This window comes from Trichomycterus rosablanca, chromosome 20 (genome assembly GCF_030014385.1).
Source record: "Trichomycterus rosablanca isolate fTriRos1 chromosome 20, fTriRos1.hap1, whole genome shotgun sequence".
Lineage (NCBI taxonomy): Eukaryota > Metazoa > Chordata > Actinopteri > Siluriformes > Trichomycteridae > Trichomycterus > Trichomycterus rosablanca.
This window is the reverse complement of record NC_086007.1, coordinates 8,666,621-8,689,955: the sequence shown is the minus strand read 5'-3', so window position 1 is coordinate 8,689,955 and position 23,335 is coordinate 8,666,621. Positions and strand designations below refer to the sequence as shown.

General features: G+C 39.8%; 1 protein-coding gene across 1 annotated transcript; it reads right to left on the bottom strand.

Annotated features, from left to right (window-relative positions):
- Positions 1-6,694: 6,694 nt before the first annotated feature.
- Positions 6,695-21,428, bottom strand: LOC134334639 (transcription regulator protein BACH2-like). The gene is made up of 5 exons (XM_063017049.1): positions 21,357-21,428; positions 18,726-18,980; positions 10,018-11,304; positions 8,701-8,907; positions 6,695-7,096 (listed from the first exon to the last, which is right to left on the bottom strand). Exons 1-5 carry the CDS (start codon positions 21,363-21,365, stop codon positions 6,743-6,745), a joined length of 2,112 nt encoding a protein of 703 aa, XP_062873119.1. The 5' UTR covers positions 21,366-21,428; the 3' UTR covers positions 6,695-6,742.
- Between the last annotated feature and the right edge of the window lie 1,907 nt (positions 21,429-23,335).

Sequence of the window (23,335 nt, the reverse complement as noted above, 5' to 3'; positions counted from 1 at the left end):
CTAGTGCACTACACACCCAGTAGGATTACATTTGGGATGCCTCCACGAAAAAAACGCTCCATCGGTTGAATAAACGGTGAAAGCACAGAAGAACCGTTGAGTAGAAGTACATTTTTTTTACCTTAACAAACGTTACTCAGTCAGGACATGCAAATATCGTCAATAAAGGCTAATCATATTCGTACATAATTAGAACCATATTCGTAAATGGAAGATTCCTTAGTAAATTAAGTAAATAAAACACGATACATTTAGGCTACAATAAAAATAATACGTGAGTCATTCTATAATTTGGGGTACATTTCATGTCCAATGATAATAATTATATTTATTCTAACTATTTTCTTAAAAAATGTCATATTTTACCTATTAATGGAAAACATGTTGTAATATCACAAAAACATTATGTGCATCCTATGCTTCATTTAGCTTGAAATTTGTCATGATGTTCCTAAATGAACAGTTTTTGCTGTGTCTGTTTTTTAAGTTGAGGGGGCCTTGGTTTCAAAATAATGAATAAAATCATTAAGGGCAACAACATCTATTTTTTTATTTATTTAAAAAGTTTAAATATTTAAATATTAATATTTAAATATTTTTTTAATTGAGTTTCTCTTTTAAATAATTTAAATATCTTTATTTATTAATGTCCGCAAAAGTTCTGTCAACTGTTACTAACAGAACTCCACTAAGCAACTCAAAAATGGTTTGTTCTAAAACTATGTGACCAGCATTACATGATATATTTTTCTCTGTGGAGGGTATATTGAACAAACTGTGCTAAGTGTCCTCTTATTTTTTTTAAATATTGTATCTATAATAGAACATTGTCAAGGAGTATATTAAATGACCGTCAACTACGTTACATACATTGTTATGGTTACAATTTTTTTTATAATTTTAATTCAAATGTATGTTCAAATTAGACATTATTCTGTTCAAGAAATGACATGGTCAGCCAGGCAAGGTCTACCACTGAAGTTATGGGTCAAAATAGGGAAATTGTCAACTATGTTACCTGTCAACTAAGTTACCTAGTAGTCTACATCTACTGTCCCTTTAAAATAAAAAAAAATAAAAAAATAATGTTTAAGCTTTGCAAATAGTGGATATGTTACACTAAAGGAATATATTAACTTGAACCACTGATTGTTCTATTGAGAGAGAACATTGTTTTTGTACTTTTTTGGTGATGTGAAATGTACCCCAAATTATAGAATGACCAACGTCTAAACAGTTTGAGACTAGAATCCAGATTAATGTGTTCAACTGTTTGCAAGAAACCTTAAAGACCTTAAAACTTAAGAAAATGTAAATAAAAAGACTGCATATAGTAATATGATTTTAAACCAGTCCTCATTGTTTATTTACTGATTTGTTTTGATGGGAATCATGGGGTCAAGACTGAAAAGAATTTATCCAATATTCTGTAGTTTAAGACTAAATATTAATTAACAATAAATTAACTTTTATTAAAACTAAATTTTAATTGCTAGGTTGTCTGTTCTTTTCTCATTACATGGAACATGTTGAAATTATTGTACTGACTCATTTGGGTTGTGGTCTAGGGGTTGCAGTGGTAGTGCTATAATATTTAAATTATACATTGGGAATATACATTGGGTACATTGTATACAAAGCAAAGAAAAATGCAGGGATAACTGTGCTACCCTTAAAGAAACTTAATTTTATCGTTCTAAATATAACAAATGTAAAAAGGTTGATAAATAAAAAAGAATTGATGATACAATGTGACCAAATTAAGTGTCTGTCTGGTTTGTTTACAATCATCAAAGTCTATTTCTAAAATAATGACTTGACACATTTAGTTAATTTAATATGACAAGGCATTTGTACACTGTGGATTAAATTATTCTGGTGTGGGGATGGTTTACAGTAAAACTGCTTGTTTTAGTTTAAATCCAAATATTCAATGAGTCTCAGCAAAGAGACTGGCGGCTGGTCTCTCAAGATACTGTTACTGCAGGAGCAGAGAACCAGCACACGTTCTCCGATAAAAAAAAAACAGACTTCAGCAGAATCAGGTGTAATATACTTATTTACACAACTGGCCATTTTTGCCACATCCATTACTGAATGGTGCATAACATCAGGCATAGAACCATGCTGTGTCTATATTTATTATTTAACTTGGTGCTACTTAAATGTCCTTTAAATCAAGTCTGGTATAACATAAACGTTTTTCATATATTCTTCCATAATTTGCAAACCTCACGTTCGCCAGTTTTCTCTCTGTTAACACAACAAGGTAAAGCAGATTGAATTTTCAAAATATAACTTATAATAACTTGCCTTTGGCAAAATAAGAAAGCCAATAACAACATAGTGAACACGGACTGCTAAAACTGGCCGGCCCAAAGCAAAATCCTCAGTAAGATCCTCCAAGTCCAGAGATGATGCCAACATGACAAACAGCCTTCTAGTCCTGGAGCTAACATGCAGATATTTGCCAACCAGGTGGAGCACTGCCAGCATTAGATATAGCAAACAGATACTCCTAATACTGGATCAGCCATGCCAAGTTTTACCAGGGCAAATAGATCCTCTTAGTACTATAGTGCAAAGTCTGATACTGTGTATAAGAGGCAAATTAAAAGTTTGTGTTGTAGGTGTGTTGTTTTTTTAAGCTAGTTTTAAAACAGTTACTAGTTTTTATGACTAAGCCTGACTGCTGGACAGCCAAATAAGCCTGTGGGATACCACATTTTTAATACTTCATATTATTTTTTTCTTTATTTCGGGGTCACCACAGTAAAAAAGTTGGTTTAGTGAATGTTTCACGCCATTATTTGTAACTATAAAGGGTTAAAAGTAGGCTGTTCCTTAACTAAGAGAACAAGAGGAAGTGGAATAAAACACACAACATGCATAACATCATATAACACAGCAAACAATGTATACAAAATACAAATGTATTGCACAGGTTTCATTTTATTAATTGTAAGCTTATGAGAAAATCCTAACTCACAGGCAATCAACATTTTTCAGAGCCTAAAATTCCATATATGTATGAATATCAGCAAAATGTGCACCATTAGTAAAGATGTTATGCTAGACTATTAAGCTACAATGGAATGAATTTACATTTATATTTATATATGAAGTAGGACAAGCAGGAATCAGTGTATTGGAACATACTCCAAAGCAATGCAATACCTGTACAGTATAACAAAGTGCATAAAATGATTAGCTAAAAATCAGACCCTTACGTGATTAAGAATCCTTATGTTTAAGCAAGTTTAGCTCATGCACATCTTGCAGTAATAATTTGCAATAATGCAAACATGTATTAAAGCATGCTACAAATTCTGTATGAAATGTTTAATAACAGTGGAAATATAGTTAGTTATATACATTTATAAATAAACATTAATAAAAATTTAATAATTTAGCCAAAACATGTTCCTATTGGGTATTTTATGTATTTTCTTGTATGTATTCTATGTTTTTTTATTATTATTTGGATTGTCTGCTTAACCTTCTTGCATCTGGAATCAATGCTGTTATAGAATAATACTAAAAGTAATACTAACTGATGTAAAGCCAGTTATGCTTATTCTTACATTCAGGGAAGGCCTTGCAGTCTGATAATACCCTCAATGTTAAAGCCTATCCCACCAATCATACCTGACATTGCAAAAACAATTTATTTACATTACAAAAATACACCCAGAATATACAAATGAAACATCTGTTATGAGCAGAAACAAGTTCTACCACAAAAGGTGGGCAGCACTGGCAGATATTTGAATCATGGTGTATACAGGCAGTGATTATTACAGAGTTTCATTTCATTTAATTAAAAAAAGAATATCTGAAAATTGTTAAACAATTCGATTGTATTACAACCAAATAAAAATTGCATAATTACACAGGAAAGCTGATATTACTATCATGCCTAGTTTTACTATAAACCTGTTGTTTGGATTATTTTGAATAGAAATGCGTACTAAAACAACTGAGCCTTCGCTACAACTCTATAAATGCACTTAAAATAAATGCTTATATATTTTTTTAATTAAAAATGAATCTAATAACCTGAGCTATGTGAGAATATCAGCTTTCGAACACATTACAGGTTAAATATTTGTGCATGCCTATTAATAAAAGGTGTGTTTATTTGGCCTGTAATTAGAACATAGGAGCTTTGCAAACCCTTGTAATTCTCTCGACTAGTTTTTCAGGCTGTGATGATGTACAATAATAATCGAATCAAATACAGTTAGTTTAGTTTCATTTGTATTTGTTTTGAGTGTTCATGTTGAGCTTAATGACCAAATTCAAACACAGTCATGGGCACACCTAGATGTCACTGCTGAATGGTGCATGGTGTGAAGACTATGGTATAGCTAATGTGTCCATACATCCGGTTTTAGGGCGGACTGACCCGTTTTTCATCTGCTTGTCCTCAGTCCGCAATGGCTGGATGGACACGTATTTGTCCTCCTTTGGAAGCTTGTAATGATCATAGTTAATTTGCCTGTCATTAGCTTACAAATATGTCGAAAGAAATGAGTGCCTGAATGCTGGGGGTTGAAAACAGAAGGTGCACTGTTAGCTTACGTGAATTAAGCCGTTGGGGGGACTCGGCTTGGTGCACCCTCTGTGCAGTTCCCAAGGCTGTAAAAATAGAATAATTGCGCAAGGAAGTGCATCCAGCGTTCGGCTGTGGGGTTTCCTAACAGGAGCAGCCCCAAGAAATCAATTATTTATTTAAAATATAAGCAAATATCCGTATAAAAATGAATTAAAGACAAAGTGGCATCTTAGTTAATCCAAGTCTGGTTTAAGCTTTGCACAGAACAAAATTTGTATTCAGTTTTGTTTTTAGTTTTCAATACTGACCAGGCAGTATTCATGTGTGAAGGTTTACTGTCGTCTGTGTGAACAAACTAAAGACTTGTTTCAGCAGTGATTCTAAAGTTTTAGAGTAGGAGAGAATGCTTTACAATAGTGCCAAGACAGACTTCATTTAAAAAAAAACCTTAAAGAAAAAAAACACCTCTGGGGCTTAATTGCATAATAGACTGCTGCGCCACACAAGAGCCAAGATGGAAAAAAAATGTTAATGACATTTTTAATACATTATTCTGGAAAGTGTTGCAGAGCCATTTTTAAGGCTCTAGGACACTATGGAACCAGTAAACCACAGATATCGTCTTCAAATTAAAAAAAAGTCAAAGAAATATATAAAACTAGTGTTAGTGTGTTTTAAAAAGGTAGGGAAAATTATCCAAAAATAATAAGGAATCAGGACAGGGCAAATACTTTTACAGCACATGTACTAGTTTGGAATACTGTGTAGTTATAGGATGCAGTCTTAGATGTTGTACTGCTTTAAATCAGAGGCACCTAACACTGTACCCTTAGCTGGCCAGAACTGCCAGTTATGCTGTTCCTGGTTGCCTGCACTATTATGAGTGTGACTGTTACTCGTCAGAGCGAGGTATGGTAACTTCATTGAAAAACTATAAGAGTTTGTTTGGAACAATTAGTGCCAGTGAACCTATTGTTTCCACCGTTGCACAAAGTATTGTTTTAAATGTAGCACCGGTTTACAATCATGCAGCACATTACAAAAAATCTATCTGTAGTTGGTCAGATGGTCAAAGGGTGTCTTCTTTAAAAAAGTGGTTTTGGTCATACGGAGCTGTTAAAACTATTGTAATACTAGTAAGTAAGTCTCTAGTAATACTGACCTCAATGATTATACACTGATCAGCCATAACATTACAACCACCTCCTTGTTTCTACACTCACTGTCCATTTTATCAGCTCCACTTACCATATAGAAGCACTTTGTAGTTCTACAAGTATTGACTGTAGTCCATCTGTTTCTCTGCATGCTTTGTTAGCCCCCTTTCACCCTGTTCTTCAATGGTCAGGACCCCCACAGGACCACCACAGAGTAGGTATTATTTGGGTGGTGGATCATTCTCAGCACTGCAGTGACACTGACATGGTGGTGGTATGTTAGTGTGTGTTGTGCTGGTATGAGTGGATAAGACACAGCAGCGCTGATGGAGTTTTTAAGCACCTCACCGTCACTGCTGGACTGAGAATAGTCCACCAACCAAAAATATCCAGCCAACAGCGCCCTGTGGGACCACTGATGAAGGTCTAGAAGATGACCAACTCAAACAGCAGCAATAGATGAGCGATCGTCTCTGACTTTACATCTACAAGGTGGACCAACTAGGGAGGAGTGTCTAATAGAGTGGACAGTGAGTGGACACGGTATTTAAAAACTCCAGCAGCGCTACTGTGTCTGATCCACTCATACCAGCACAACACACACTAACACACCACCACCATGTCAGTGTCACCGCAGTGCTGAGAATGATCCACCACCCAAATAATACCTACTCTGTAGTGGTCCTTGCCATTAAAGAACAGCATGAAAGGGGGCTAACAAATCATGCAAAGAAACAGATGGACTACAGTCAGTAATTGTAGAACTACAAAGTGCTTCTACATGGTAAGTGGAGCTGATAAAATGGACATTGAGTGTAGAAACAAGGAGGTGGTTTTAATGTTATGGCTGATCAGTGTACTCCCACTATAAATTACTTAACAATTTTCATGCTCTGTTATTAATGTTCAAATATTCATTCCAGAAAAAAACCTGGAAACTTTTGTAAAATTTTGTTAAAGTTTTTAACATTGACTGGGAATGTCATTCTGTATGTGAATGTCCTGCATTCAATGTGTGTCACCATGATTACCTTTCTGAAGAATCTAAGGTATTTGGGATGCTGCTATCTACATTATTATTATTATTATTATCTGTTTCATTTGCGTGTGCAGACTCAGGCTGAAGTAACTGCGTGCTCCACACATCAGGGCAGGTGTGGGTTAGTTCAGAAGCAGTCAGGTTCGGGGAGGTGGTGGGTGTGAGGAGCACCGAGCTGTTCCAGTCTGAAGAGAAATACCTGGATAGGTTTTGGAGCTGTTCCGGCTGCACTGAGGACTGAGCACATACACTCGCAGAGAAATCTGACAGGGAGTGCTGAGTCTCCGTCATATTCTGCTTTAGCTGGACCTGCTCCTGCTGCAACTTTTCCTTCTGGGTTCTCTGTTTAATGCACACACAGAAGCACAAACATGTTCAGCGGTTAAGGTTAGGGGTGGGTTTATACAATAGATTTTTCGATTCGAATCGATCTTTATTTGAATGATCCGATATCGATTCATATAAACGCGAGATCGATCTTTTAAATGAGCCCCTTTTTACGGTGTACGCGGAAATCTGTTACCTTCTTTAATCTCGCGTGACCAGCCGCTGTTTTTTCGTGCAACGAGATCTGACCTGCACATCAGTTCAGCATGGCAGAAGCTCCAGTAATGCCTGGTTCCCACTACATGATTTCTGCCCTGATTTTCGGCGACTGGTCTGCGCTAGATTTGCCAGCTCGGGAGCAACTCGGCTCTTAATCAATGTGAAACAGCGAGGGGAAACACACGGGAGAGGTTGTACACAAGTGGAGCAGGAGCATAGTTATCGTTCTCTACAAAACAAAATATTTATTAACCTCCAACTTCAGAACAATCCCTATTGGTCGTGTTGCCAAATCCACTCAGATTCCTTTATTTTTTTCTCTTTGATATTACGCTGCTCATCAGCGCACAAACTTTGATCGCTCGCTACTTGTTGGAGTGTATTTTAGGACGTGGTTTCATTAAACCCCTCGTCACTTCTCACGTGTGTTTTTGTGACAAAACGTAGTTTGGGAGACCAGACAGACTCATCTGAGATTCCTCCTGGTGATAGATGGTGTAGATGTGAAACCCCCCCCATCACCCATCAGTCGTGCAGTGTGAACTGTGCAGCGACCCGGCAAATCAGAAAGTCGTGTAGTGTGAACTTGGCATAAGCTGTGCAACAGCCAGGTGTATGTTTACATTACACATACACTGTTGTAGCGTGTCAGACATATAAAATAATAATAATAAAAAAAAATTAATGTTACTGTTTTTTGTTGTGGATTACTTATTTATGTAAAAACAAATATTTTTAATAATGAGTGTTCTTTGTACAATTATCACATTCGTTCTCTGTACATCTGTACATATTTAAACAAAACCTGTTAATGTAACTCAAATATGCCTAAATGTGTTGAATCGAAATTGAATCGAAAATCGAAGATCGAATCGAATCGGGACCTTGTGAATCGGAATCGAATCGATCCAGGAAATTAGTGGCGATACCCAGCCCTAGTTAAGGTACTGGACTAGTAATCATAAGGTTGTTGGTTTAAGCCACACCATTGCACTGTTGGGCCCCTGTGCAAGGCCCTCAACCCTCAATTGCTTGAATTACATTCAGTCATAAGTGTAAGTCACTTTGGATACAAGTGTATGCTAAATGCTGCAAATGTTTTTAACACTATTTCAATTTTAATCCAAATTGGGTTGCATCTAGATTAATAGTCATAGATACAGAAGTATTTGGCCTTTAGTCACAGGTCTTATAAATAACTAGTCTGCAATGTCTACGTCTTGTTTTAAAGGTATTGTCTTTATTGTTCTAGTACTTCTATTAGAACAAGCAGCCAGAATTAAAAAATTTTATGGATGGTGTCTGGAGATTTTTTTTTAAAACACCAACTTCAAGTAGTCCATTATACTTAACTACAAAAACACTCCAGCATGCAATGTCAAGCAATACACAAACTCTACCAGTTTCTTGATGTCTCCCTCAAGCCTGTGAATACAGTCTAGCTTTTTCTTGCGGCTCCGCTGTGCAGCGATGCGGTTATTGCTGCGGCGACGGACATCATGCACAAACTCCAGCTGCTCCGGTGTCAGCCACTGCTCCTTCAATAGCTGCAGGAAAGCGTTCCTGCTCATGCTTGAGATATTCTCCACTGGGAAAGGCAAGTCCACCTAAGAAGCGAGAACAGAGCAACTTTTAAATGCACAATATTATTAGTAATAATAATTAGAATTATTATCATGTTTATTGATTTTTTAATTAAATTCTATATTAAATTAAGTTATTATTACAATCACAATTTATATTTTCAATTAACTGACCATTTACGTATTCTTTCATTTTCATGTTTTACCACCAATTTATACTGGTCAGGGTTGCAGTGAGTCTGGTTTACCTGGAATTACTGGGGCGACAAGTGGGTAGCACTGTCGCCTCACAGCAAGAAAGTCATGGGTTTGACCCCCAGGTGGGGCGGTCCGGGTCCTTTCTGTAAGGAGTTTGAATGTTCTCCTCGTGTCTGCGTGGGTTTCCTTCGGGTGCTCCGGTTTCCTCCCACAGTCCAAAGACATGCATGTGAGGTAAATTGGAGACACTAAATTGTCCATGACTGTGTTCGATATAATCTTGTGAACTGATGAATCTTGTGTAATGTGTAACTCCCGTTCCTGTCATGAATGTTACCAAAGTGTAAAACATGACAAAATCCTAATAAACAAACAAACAAACCTGGAATTACTGGGCGCAACACAATAACACACCCCGGACCAACACACACACACACACACACACACACACACACACACACACACACACCAATCATGTCTGTATGTAGGCACCAAACCAGTCGATACCACCTCTGCAAAATTCAAACCATGGATCACAGAAGTAGTGGGCTAGCAGTGCTACCCAAGCACCCTAGTTACTTTTTATTAATTATTAAACTAGTTCTATTAAATAATATATTTTAAATATATTATTAATTAATAACTCTTTGTATTTAACTTTAACAGTAATTAATTCAATGCAATACCAAAAAAACACAAATTAAATGCAATATATTTGATTTATAAAAATATATATAAATTATTATAATCTGTTTGGGTTTATATTTTATCACCTTTATTATCTAAAATCACTAATAATATTTGCATTGTTAATTTTATTATAAATTATCTTTTCATTCATTTATGTTATTTTTAATACAATTCACGTTGTTTATTATTTAATGATTATTGCATTACTAACTAAGTAAATACTACTATAATAAACGTTTCACTTGCCTCACATACTGGCTCATTGCTCAATGCTTCATCTGTGTCACATTCAGAATTTTCCCCTGAATTTATGGGAGACGCAAAACTGTCTCTGCTCTCATCTCTAATCAAAGTGTCGTCTGCTGAGGGCTCAGTCTCTTTGGAGCTAAGGTCTCTGAGAAAAGGGCAGTCATCGGGTGCAGCCCCTAAATCCAGGTGCTTGAGCCAGTGAAAGTTAGATCCAGGTCCTCCAGATGTCTGGCCCGTGGGCTCCAGAAAACCAGGCTCCGCAGTTGTCTGGTCCATTGGCTCTAAAGGCTCTGACAGAGAGCTCATTTCTTGCCAAAACCCTTTAGCCAGATGCTCTGCCACCTCCCTCTCCACCATGCTCCTCTCTGTGATGCCATTACTAGAAGGTGGATTTGGGAATATTTGTTGCTTAGAAGGGTCAAAGTTTTGTGTGTCTGTTTTCGTGCTCTCCAAGCTGCTTACTGAATCGATGCTGTTCAAAACATCACTTGTCTCTGTGGAGCTTAGTGGGCACAACTGGCTACAGTTTGCTGATGGTTCTAGATCCCTCAGAGGCAGCTCCAATTCGCCCTCAGTGGTGCTTGGTACATTTAGATCCTTATTGGTAGATGTTTCACCAGGAGCATCTACTGCTAGTCTATTCTGAAACGTTTCACCTAGCTCCAAAATGCCCTCATTACATCCAACTGTGTTGGAATGGACAATCTCACTCTCACTGCTGCATGGCATTGAAAGAAAAGGACACACTTCATCTGTAGCCACAATGGAAGAGGGCACCAGCTGCGGCCCACAGCTCTGTAAACACAGTTCTGTTTGGCCGTGGTCAGTAGTGGTGTGGAAGACTTCAGTGGAGACTTCAGTGGAAACTGAAGGTAAATCTAAGGGCATGTTTTTCTCAGAGGAGACAGATGGGCACTCTCCAGGACACTCTACACTGGGCACAACTGCCTCATTATGTACCGTCTCATCTGTAGGAACCTGAGTTTTGCCATCTTCTTCAGTTGTATTGCACTGTTTAAAGGTTTCACTGCAGTCTCTGTTGTCAGCCGCCACTTTGTCAGGGCTCTTGCTCTTGTTGCTGTTTTTACTCTTCCCCTTCACTTCCGGAGTAGCCACGCTGCTATTAGACCGTGTTGGAACAAGGAAATCGAAACAAGCTTGGTCGAGGTTGTGAAATCTTAAGAGTTCAGCACATCTGTAAACCTCCATGATGTTCTCTTTGGTGAAGTGAAGTTTTGCAGTGTAAGCAAACTGTAGCAATGGCACAAAGCCATCTGCAGTGACCTGGGAAAAGCCAAAAAATGTTAGCATATGAAGGAAGTATACTGACAGTAATATTAAAAACACTATATAATTATGCTTCTAGTTGTAACTTCACAACCCAACCTATCATCAGATGGTTAGTTACTTATTACTTACTGTCAACTAGTTGATTTTATCATTTCTGAAATATTGTAGTCAAAAAATACTGTGAGGGTGGATTTTTTTCCCTAAGTAGCACTAATGACAGCATTTGTAGTTTTTACCTGGCTGCCTTGTGATTTGACAGCCATGCCTAATAAATGCTTGCTTGGCTGATTTTAGTTGTGTTTCTTACATTTAAATTTTCGGCATTTAGCAGACACTTTTATCCAAAGTGACATACAGTACTGTGACAGTATACAGTCTAAGCAGTTGAGGGTTAAGGGCCTTGCTCAAGGGCCCAACAGTGGCAACCTTCTGATTACTAGTCCAGTACCCTAAGCACTAGGCTACAACTGCCTATCTTCTGTGAGATGTTGCCATGAAGTAGCTGATCATAACTGACTACAGCTGGTGACTTTTCTGTAGCATCTTTGCCAAGATCAGGAAGGAAACCCAAACTGTCACCAAATTGTTCTCTGGGTGGTCATGTATAATCCAAGAAACAAAAAACAGGTTTGCCATAAATTAGATGCTGTTGAATCTCAGGTGAAACTGTCCACACTTAAAGAAAATACACAGACATCGACTGAAGTTTGTTGCTGATCACAAAAGCTCACGTTCCTTCACGAATGTTCCCCCAACGTTTCCCCACGAACGTTCCCCCCCCCCGAACGTTCCCCACGAACGTTCCCCCACGAACGTTTCCCCAACGTTCCCCCACGAACGTTCCCCCACGAACGTTCCCCCAACGTTCCTTCACGAACGTTCCCCAAACGTTCCCCCAACGTTTCACCACGAACGTTCCCCCAACGTTCCTTCACGAGCGTTCCCCCAACGTTCCTTCACGAACGTTCTCTCAACGTTCCTTCACGAACGTTCCCCCAACGTTTCCACACGAACGTTTTCCCACGAACGTTCCCTCAACGTTCCTTCACGAACGTTCCCCCGTTTCCACACGAACGTTCCCTCAATGTTCCCCCTCAACGTTTCCTCAATGTTCAATCACGAATGTTCCCCCAATGTTCCCCCCGAACGTTCCCCCAACGTTCCCCCCACGAATGTTCCCCCGAACGTTACCTCAACGTTCCTTCATGAACGTTCCCCCAACATTTCCCCAACGTTCCCCACGAACGTTCCCCCAACGTCTCGATAAAATATCTCGATATTTTTCCGCTGAACGGTGATATAAGATATATATCTCAATATTTTTTTATTCCATAAGGTAATAACAAAAAGACACTTCTGAGACAAAGCTACATGTTCCAAATTTTTTACAGGCACTTTTATTAAAATTCATGCTGGGGAAGCTTCACACAAGAACTATTTTTACTTTAGAAAAAAAAAAGAGCTATTCTAAGAAAAAGAAAGTTGTTTCTAAGGCATCTCCTGTCGTGTAATGTAAACGTTTTTTCAAAAATCCACCCAAACGTTTTCTCAAAAATCCACCCAAACGCTTTCTCAACAGTTGTGGGTATTTTTGGCTAGATTGTTGGGAATGGTTGGGTGAATTGTTGAGGGAACATTTGGGTGAATTGTTGAGGGAACGTTTGGGTGAATTGTTAAGGGAACATTTGGGTGGATTGTTAAGGGAACGTTTGGGTGGATTGTTAAGGGAACGTTTGAGTGGATTGTTAAGGGAATGGTTGGGTGAATTGTTGAAAACCCAAACATTTTCTCAACAATTCACCCAACCATTCCCAACAATCTACCCAAACGTTCCTTCAAAGTTCCCCCTCAATGTTCCCCCAACGTTTCCCCACGAACGTTCCCCCGTTTCCACACGAACGTTTCTCCAACGTTCCCCCCGAACGTTCCCCCAACGTTCCCCCACGAACGTTCCCTCACGAACGTTCCCTCACGAACGTTCCCCCCAAACGCTCCCACAACGTTTCCCCACGAACGTTCCCCCAACGTTTCCCCACGAATGTTCCCCCACTAACGTTCCCTCAACGTTCCTTCACGAACGTTCCCCCACGAACGTTCCCCCAACGTTCTTTCCCGAACATTCCCCCAACGTTTCCCCACAAACGTTCCCTCAATGTTCCCTCACGAACGTTCCCCCAACGTTTCCACATGAACGTTCCCTCAACGTTCCCCCACGAATGTTTCCTCAACGTTCCTTCACGAACGTTCCCCCAACGTTTCCACACGAACGTTCCCTCAACGTTCCCCCTCAACGTTTCCTCAACTTTCCTTCACGAATGTTCCCCCAATGTTCCCCTCCGAACGTTCCCCCAACGTTCCCCCCACGAATGTTCCCCCCGAACGTTACCTCAATGTTCCTTCACGAACGTTTCCCCAACGTTCCCCCACGAACGTTCCCCCAACGTCTTGATAAAATATCTCGATATTTTTTCGCTGAACGGCGATATACGATATATATCTCGATATTTTTTTATCCCATAAGGTAATAACAAAAAGACACTTCTGAGACAAAGCTACATGTTCCACATTTTTTACAGGCACTTTTATTAAAATTCATGCTGGGGAAGCTTCACACAAGAACTATTTTTACTTCTAAAAGCTATTCTAAGAAAAAGAAAGTTGTTTCTAAGGCATCTCCTGTCGTGTAATGTAAAAGTTTTTTCAAAAATCCACCCAAACATTTTCTCAAAAATCCACCCAAACGCTTTCTCAAAAGTTGAGGGAACGTTTGGGTGAATTGTTGAGGGAACGTTTGGGTGAATTGTTGAGGGAACGTTTGGGTGAATTGTTAAGGGAACGTTTGGGTGGATTGTTAAGGGAACGTTTGGGTGGATTGTTGAGGGAACGTTTGGGTGAATTGTTGAGGGAACGTTTGGGTGAATTGTTGAGGGAACGTTTGGGTGAATTGTTAAGGGAACGTTTGGGTGAATTGTTGAGGGAACGTTTGGGTGAATTGTTGAGGGAACGTTTGGGTGAATTGTTGAGAGAACGTTTGGGTGAATTGTTGAGGGAACGTTTGGGTGGATTGTTAAGGGAACGTTTGGGTGAATTGTTGAGGGAACGTTCGGGTGAATTGTTAAGGGAACGTTTGGGTGAATTGTTGAGGGAACATTTGGGTGAATTGTTAAGGGAACGTTTGGGTGAATTGTTGAGGGAACATTTGGGTGGATTGTTAAGGGAACGTTTGGGTGAATTGTTGAGGGAACGTTTGGGGAACGATCCACCCAGCCATTACCTCAACAATTCACCCAACCATTCCCAACAATCTACCCAAACGTTCCTTCAAAGTTCCCCCTCAATGTTCCCCCAACGTTTCCCCACGAACGTTCCCCCAACGTTCCCCCACGAACGTTCCCTCAACGTTCCTTTACGAACGTTCCCCCAACGTTTCCACACGAACGTTTCCCCAACATTCCCCCCCGAACGTTCCCCCAACGTTCCCCCACGAACGTTCCCCCAACGTTCCTTCACGAACGTTCCCCCAACGTTTCCCCACGAACGTTCCCCCAACGTTCCCCACGAACGTTCCCCCAACGTTCCTTCACGAACGTTCCCCCAACGTTCCTTCACGAACGTTCCCCCAACGTTCCTTCACGAACGTTCTCTCAACGTTCCTTCACGAACGTTCCCCCAACGTTTCCACACGAACGTTCCCCCAACGTTCCCCCACGAATTTTTACAGGCACTTTTATTAAAATTCATGCTGGGGAAGCTTCACACAAGAACTATTTTTACTTCTAAAAGCTATTCTAAGAAAAAGAAAGTTGTTTCTAAGGCATCTCCTGTCGTGTAATGTAAAAGTTTTTTCAAAAATCCACCCAAACATTTTCTCAAAAATCCACCCAAACGCTTTCTCAAAAGTTGAGGGTATTTTTGGCTAGATTGTTGGGAATGGTTGGGTGGATTGTTGAGGGAACATTTGGGTGAATTGTTAAGGGAACGTTTGGGTGGATTGTTAAGGAAACGTTTGGGTGGATTGTTGAGGGAACGTTTGGGTGAATTGTTGAGGGAACGTTTGGGTGAATTGTTAAGGGAACGTTTGGGTGAATTGTTGAGGGAACGTTTGGGTGAATTGTTAAGGGAACGTTTGGGTGAATTGTTGAGGGAACGTTTGGGTGAATTGTTGAGGGAACGTTTGGGTGAATTGTTGAGGGAACGTTCGGGTGGATTGTTGAGGGAACGTTCGGGTGGATTGTTGAGAGAACGTTTGGGTGAATTGTTGAGGGAACGTTCGGGTGAATTGTTAAGGGAACGTTCGGGTGAATTGTTGAGGGAACGTTCGGGTGAATTGTTAAGGGAACGTTTGGGTGAATTGTTGAGGGAACATTTGGGTGGATTGTTAAGGGAACGTTTGGGTGAATTGTTGAGGGAACGTTTGGGGAACGATCCACCCAGCCATTACCTCAACAATTCACCCAACCATTCCCAACAATCTACCCAAACGTTCCTTCAAAGTTCCCCCTCAATGTTCCCCCAACGTTTCCCCACGAACGTTCCCCCAACGTTCCCCTACGAACGTTCCCTCAACGTTCCTTCACGAACGTTCCCCCAACGTTTCCACACGAACGTTTCCCCAACATTCCCCCCCGAACGTTCCCCCAACGTTCCCCCACGAACGTTCCCCCAACGTTTCCCCACGAACGTTCCCCCAACGTTTCCCCACGAACGTTCTCTCAACGTTCCTTCACGAACGTTCCCCCAACGTTTCCACACGAACATTCCCCCAACGTTTCCACACGAACGTTCCCCCACGAACGTTCCCTCAACGTTCCTTCACGAACGTTCCCCCAACGTTTCCACACGAACGTTCCCCCAACGTTTCCACACGAACGTTCCCCCAATGTTCCTTCAGGAACGTTCCCCCAACGTTTCCCCACGAACGTTCTCTCAACGTTCCTTCACGAACGTTCCCCCAACGTTTCCACACGAACGTTCCCCCACGAACGTTCCCCCAACGTTCCTTCACGAACGTTCCCCCAACGTTCCTTCACGAACGTTCCCCCAACGTTCCTTCAGGAACGTTCCCCCAACGTTTCCCCACGAACGTTCTCTCAACGTTCCTTCACGAACGTTCCCTCAACGTTCCTTCACGAACGTTCCCCCAACGTTTCCACACGAACGTTCCCCCAACGTTCCCCCACGAACGTTCCCCCCAACGTTCCTTCACGAAAGTTCCCCCAACGTTCCTTCAGGAACGTTCCCCCAACGTTTCCCCACGAACGTTCTCTCAACGTTCCTTCACGAACGTTCTCTCAACGTTCCTTCACGAACGTTCCCCCAACGTTTCCACACGAACGTTCCCCCAACGTTCCCCCACGAATGTTCCCCCCCGAACGTTCCCCCACGAACGTTCCCTCAATGTTCCTTCACAAACGTTTCCACACAAACGTTCCCTCAACGTTCCCCCACGATCGTTCCCTCAACGTTTCCTCAACACCCCCCCCCACCCCCAACGTTCCCTCAACGTTCCCCCCCTCCAAACGTTCCCTCAACGTTCAAAGGCATGCTGGTACATACCGGATAGCAATTACAAATATATTGTCTGGCCCTTTAAGAATGTTAAGTGCACTATAGGGCGCAGGGAGCGAGTGTGTAGGGAAGGTGTCGGAATTTATCGTTTCCGTCTGTGCTCGTGTTCTTCTGTTGTTTTGCACTGAGCTTGTGTGACATTAAATATAGCGTTCTCGTTAAACCCCCCTCACGTTTGGACTTTATACATTATTATGTATATGTCGCCACAACATTTACATTAATATTTTTTTACCGTATAGAACTCAGTTCTGTAATACAGGCAGAACTAATCGTTAATGTTACTGTGTAACTATTACAACATTTCATGCATTTTAATCAGCGTTCTGCTTCATGCACTTTATTATTATTTAACAGCTTTGTTTGTTGTTTAATTGCTGTTTGCTCCTTGTTTACTGCAGAGTTAGTTCATGCAATTTTATTAATTTTTGGTTGTTTATTGGCCAAGAACAAGAAATACTATAATAGAAGATAAATAAATAAATGAGTCTCGGACGTCGGGCGATCATCCAGTATAAACTAACACGACCACGTACAACATCCAGTACAGAAATCACTTCCCATAATGTTTTTTACAGCTATAGCAAATATCTATACATGCACATCACATATACAAACACAAGAGTCAGAACAACAGGAGACGCACCGTTACGTTATTATTACTGTTTATAACACTTGTGCTTGATTTACACTGTTTAAATATGAAGTAAATACATGCATGTCAGCGCGTGCATGCGCTTGTATGTATTTCCGTTTTCCAATATTGGTTTTTGAAACGAATAACGACTCATTTTCTTGTTTTTCAACTTTGGGATTTGAAGTGAAAAACGAATGACCAAAGGTACACGGAGCTGGAACCTTTTGTCTGGACTTGTTTTCGGCATTCTCTACAGAATACATTATTCTGCTGTTCATCTGACACTTTGAATCTGAACCATCTCCAAATAATTGAGCCATTATTATTCTACTAATAGTTATTAATTTATTATTAATCTATCATTTTACTAAGCAGCTCCTCCACCGTCTCCATGCTATCATGGGAGTTTTACTTACAGAAATGTGTTCTGAGGGCAGAAAGTATCGGCGGTGGGGAGGGGCGAGTTGTGTTCAGTGAGGGAGAGAACATGCGCAGAGACTAACTGGGAGAAGAGAAAGACGAACTGTTGGATCTAATTGGAACGCAACATCTATATCGATATAAGCGATATTGTCTTATCTTATATCGCGTATGAAAATATATCGATATTTTATAAAATCTCGATATATCGCCCAGCCCTAGGTGCTAGCCATATTTTTATGGGCACAGAAAGGTCACTAGCTGTAGTCAGTTATAATTTCTAACAAAGAATTAGGAAGCCATCCCAAAAGATGCTGTCATGCAAGAGTGTTCTTGCCTGACAGCATCTATGGATGCTGACCATGAGGATATGAAGCTTGCTTGACTGTGTACAATGTCTGTCTGTTCTGTAGGTTTTTAAATTATATCAGACCATCCAGAAAAAAGTCCTCTCAGGATCTCAGGGTTCCTGTTCTTTGTATGTCTTTTTTTTTACTATGGGTGATAACCATATTTTTATGGGCACAGAAAGGTCACTAGCTGTAGTCAGCCATAATTTCTAACTAAGAATTGGGAAGCCATCCCAAAAAAGTAATTATAGAACGTTCTACACCAAATTATTTTAAGTTGTTGTATGTAGATTACAGCTTTAGTTGAATTTTCACAATGTGCTCATCATAGAACATAAGTTCTATGTTATACTGTCTATAGAAACAAGATTCTGGTTCTGGCTTCTTATTAACCAGTTGTAAAACCACATCATCAGTATATGCAATTAAATAATAATTACTTCATCAGGCAAAGTGATGACTTGGTTCCATCCTGTGCGGTTTATGAGTCTGGTGTAAAAATAATCACTGCAGCAAGCGAGTACTGAACAGTGTGCTCGAAAGCTTCTTTTCTCCACTTCCACCGTCACATCACAGAGAATGTCCTTCTGTCTCTGCTCATCCAGGCAGCGCAGGACATGAACGCTGTGTAGCGCTGACTGGAACGTAAATACAGACGTCCGGGGGCCATCCACAGACATGATGGTGTATTTCAGCTGCAGGGTAACAAAAGAACCAACTGAGCAGAACTAGCAGCACAGCATTACTAACTTTAAAACAATTCATCATAATGACATTTATGTATTCAAACTTCTAGGCAAAATAGGCTGAATCTAAAAATAGTGCACCCTAATGCAATGTGCAAAATTTAAGGCACAGTAATAAAACTAAAAACAGTACTAGCCCTAATGTTTAATGTGTTCTCTGTTTTATGGAGATAAATGTTACCTTCAGGTGCTATTTAAATTACTGTAAATCAAAGTTCCATGACTGACCGCTGTACTTTCAAATCCTAATAACAAATCAGAGCTTTGCAAATGTTGTTACCAAAGTCTCCATTATGTTACTAATTTTAATTCTTTATTCCAGTGGAGGAAAGTATGGTTTCAGTAGTAGACTGTGGGTAATTTTTTTAGTTTTCACTATACCCACGCTGGCTGAGGAGGTCGGACTAATGCACACCTCTTTTTTTTTTACTGAGCTGTACAGAGGTACATGCAGTGCTCACTGTCTGTCTCCACAACTCATGCTATAGAATTGACCAGACAGTAGGAATTGCTTTTGCTGCAGCAAGAGGGTGAATCACTCAAGTCCAATGGTGATTTAAAGCTTGGTTTACATTGAACAGCGTCAACTGTTTTTCTAGCTGCCTCAAATTTATGGCAGAGTTGTTGTTTTTTTATTGGTTCATGGATTCTATCTGACCATCTAGACCAAATAATAAACTATTAACCTTTATCCATCCAATAAAATTTTAAACCCACTCACAGAAAACCCTAACAGATTGCTGAAAGGCAGTCTATGAATAGCTACAGGGACAACACACATCCGTAGAGTCATTAGCCTTATTGATTGGTATGGGCCAGCAGCAATGGCGTATGTAGGATGTTCCCCCTATGGGCCAGACATGCTGACCAAAAGATTGCAATGACATTTCAATCCGGTCCAAAGGGGCTGGCCATAAGATTAGAAAAATATAATAGTCACTGATAAGTCACAAGCTGTAGTCAGTAAATTACTAGTAAGACATTAGAGTGCAATGACAGAAAATTAGACATTACATCTAAACTGATGTATGTATATTTTTATTCTAGTGGATGTTCAGAAAACCAACAATAAACTTTTTAAATGTATCAAATGTCCCCAAGAGGTCTTTACACCAGTAATAGTTTGGCAACTATTAGTGGTAATAATCAGGGGTGCCGGGGTCTCATGCTACTCTCTGTAAAACTGTAAAATTCTCTATAAATCTGATATTTTACTCTTAACGATTTCACATTTTAACTACATTTTCTTTTGTTTTGCAAGTCGTGACTGCTGTGCCAACAATGCTGCTCCTGCTAGATATAACCGGAACTTGGCATGTTTGCACCAAAAATGTCAAGAACTCACTGCAGACTTTATCACAGACTGGACTGAATAATGAGAAACTCCAACTGTTTACATTTTTTGTTGATAGTTATAACTTTTAGTTCAATTTAATTTTGTGTATGTATGATTTGTGTAAATCCTATGTATTCAAATCATCCTCCAGGCCACCCGAGGAGGATAGGGGGTCCTTGCTGAGTCTGGTTCCTCTCAAGGTTTCTTCCTGTATTTTTAAGGGAGTTTTTTCTTGCCACTGTTGCCCTTGGCTTGCTTATCAGGGGCTTTTGGTCTGTTGGTCCTGGATTCTGTAAAGTTGCTTTAAGTCAATGTCCATTGTTAAAAGCAAATAAATTTGACTTGACTTGAAATTTGACTAATAGTTTTACAGCTCAAATGAAAACATGGCAGACTCTCTTTGTTGTTGCTATTATTATTATTATTATTATTATTATTATTATTATTATTATTGCGGAGTGTTGTCAAGTCTGATTTCTGGCAACCAGTACTTTATGATATTGGGGTTGTTGGGCACGATTTGCTGCTGTAGTTCACCATGTAACCACAAGAGCCAAAACTCTACCTCAAGCACCTTTAATATTTACTTTTCTTAGTGGCAAGGCCTCACAAACCAAATACACACAACTACTAATGACCCTAATGCACTCGAATCATCTTTTATATGACTGTTCATATTTAAATGGACTTTGTATGTCGTGTGAGGAAGCTAATTAGCGTCACAACGTGCTAGTAGATGTTAAATGCAGCTGTAGCTCTGCTGAGAAGTGAAAACAAAACATGAGCTGGTCCGGTAATGACCAAAGCTGCTCCTGTATCAACACATTTCTACAAGGTTCCGTTCCAGCACCAATTTAACACAACATCTGTAAATAAACTATCTAATATCTAATGAACGAAGCATTGTTAGGAGCGGAATTACAGAAAGAGCAGGTTGTCAGTGCTCTACAGTTTATTACACATAATAATAAACAAAAACAATAACTAACCTGACACATAACCTGAGATGAGCAATCATTTTAATCACCTATCCATCATACAGATCGTCTTTAATACGCAAAACCATTAGCAAGTTAAACAAGTTGCGAAGCCATCTGATGGCATGGGCTAAACCACACCCAATTCACTATACAGTGCACTAGTTAGAATCTTTGGGCCTTTCATGAATAATATCTAAAACCCCTTGGTTACATTTTAAGCGCACATTTGACATCCGACATGACCTACATTAGGACAGTGTCCAAATTAAACAAAGTAGGTTATCGCAAGCACCGATAATACACTTTGCACTTTGTAGGGAATAGGGAACGTATAGCCATTCAGAACACAGCACAAGAAAAGGCACGTGATTAAACAACAAACGTGTACTGTAAATGAAGCACTGCGCATGCGCCCTGTGGTTTCTGCTTTCCTTTCAGGGTTCAACTTGTACTATTGCAGCATAATGTGGATATCTAATAATCATATACTTTAGCACCGTCAGTCTTTTTACATGCTTTAATTTCAAGATTTGCTGGTCATTTGCTGATTAAATGTACAAACTGAAATCAAAACTGCAGTATTTTTTGTTGACATAACCCATAATAGGCCATTGAAGCCATACAGATGTGCAACATGATAATAAGTTTTTTTCTTTACAGTAATTATTTATTATTTTAGACATCTTTTAAATACAAACAAGCAAATAACTGAATGATTAACAACATGAAAAGAATTATTTTGTGAAACAGCTTATTTACATTCATGGTTGAGGTCAAAATGATGAGTTGAGGTCTGTTTTGATGAGTATCATTACAAACTGTAATGGTAAAAATAATATACCAGAGGGAAGTGCTACTAGCCTGTACTGTTAACTATAAAGATAAATGATGATAATTTCATGTGTAATCAGAATATTAACATATCATTATATGCAGACAATAGAAAACTTTGAAAGAGAGGGAGAAACTTATCTTAAGAAACTCACTGTTGTACATGTTCTGGCCCTAAGATGCATAACACAGGTTCAAATATATTACAAGTAATTACAGGTTCAAATATACAGTGTATCACAAAAGTGAGTACACCCCTCACATTTCTGCAGATATTTAAGTATATCTTTTCATGGGACAACACTGACAAAATGACACTTTGACACAATGAAAAGTAGTCTGTGTGCAGCTTATATAACAGTGTAAATTTATTCTTCCCTCAAAATAACTCAATATACAGCCATTAATGTCTAAACCACCGGCAACAAAAGTGAGTACACCCCTTAGTGAAAGTTCCTGAAGTGTCAATATTTTGTGTGGCCACCATTATTTCCCAGAACTGCCTTAACTCTCCTGGGCATGGAGTTTACCAGAGCTTCACAGGTTGCCACTGGAATGCTTTTCCACTCCTCCATGATGACATCACGGAGCTGGCGGATATTCGAGACTTTGCGCTCCTCCACCTTCCGCTTGAGGATGCCCCAAAGATGTTCTATTGGGTTTAGGTCTGGAGACATGCTTGGCCAGTCCATCACCTTTACCCTCAGCCTCTTCAATAAAGCAGTGGTCGTCTTAGAGGTGTGTTTGGGGTCATTATCATGCTGGAACACTGCCCTGCGACCCAGTTTCCGGAGGGAGGGGATCATGCTCTGCTTCAGTATTTCACAGTACATATTGGAGTTCATGTGTCCCTCAATGAAATGTAACTCCCCAACACCTGCTGCACTCATGCAGCCCCAGACCATGGCATTCCCACCACCATGCTTGACTGTAGGCATGACACACTTATCTTTGTACTCCTCACCTGATTGCCGCCACACATGCTTGAGACCATCTGAACCAAACAAATTAATCTTGGTCTCATCAGACCATAGGACATGGTTCCAGTAATCCATGTCCTTTGTTGACATGTCTTCAGCAAACTGTTTGAGGGCTTTCTTGTGTAGAGACTTCAGAAGAGGCTTCCTTCTGGGGTGACAGCCATGCAGACCAATTTG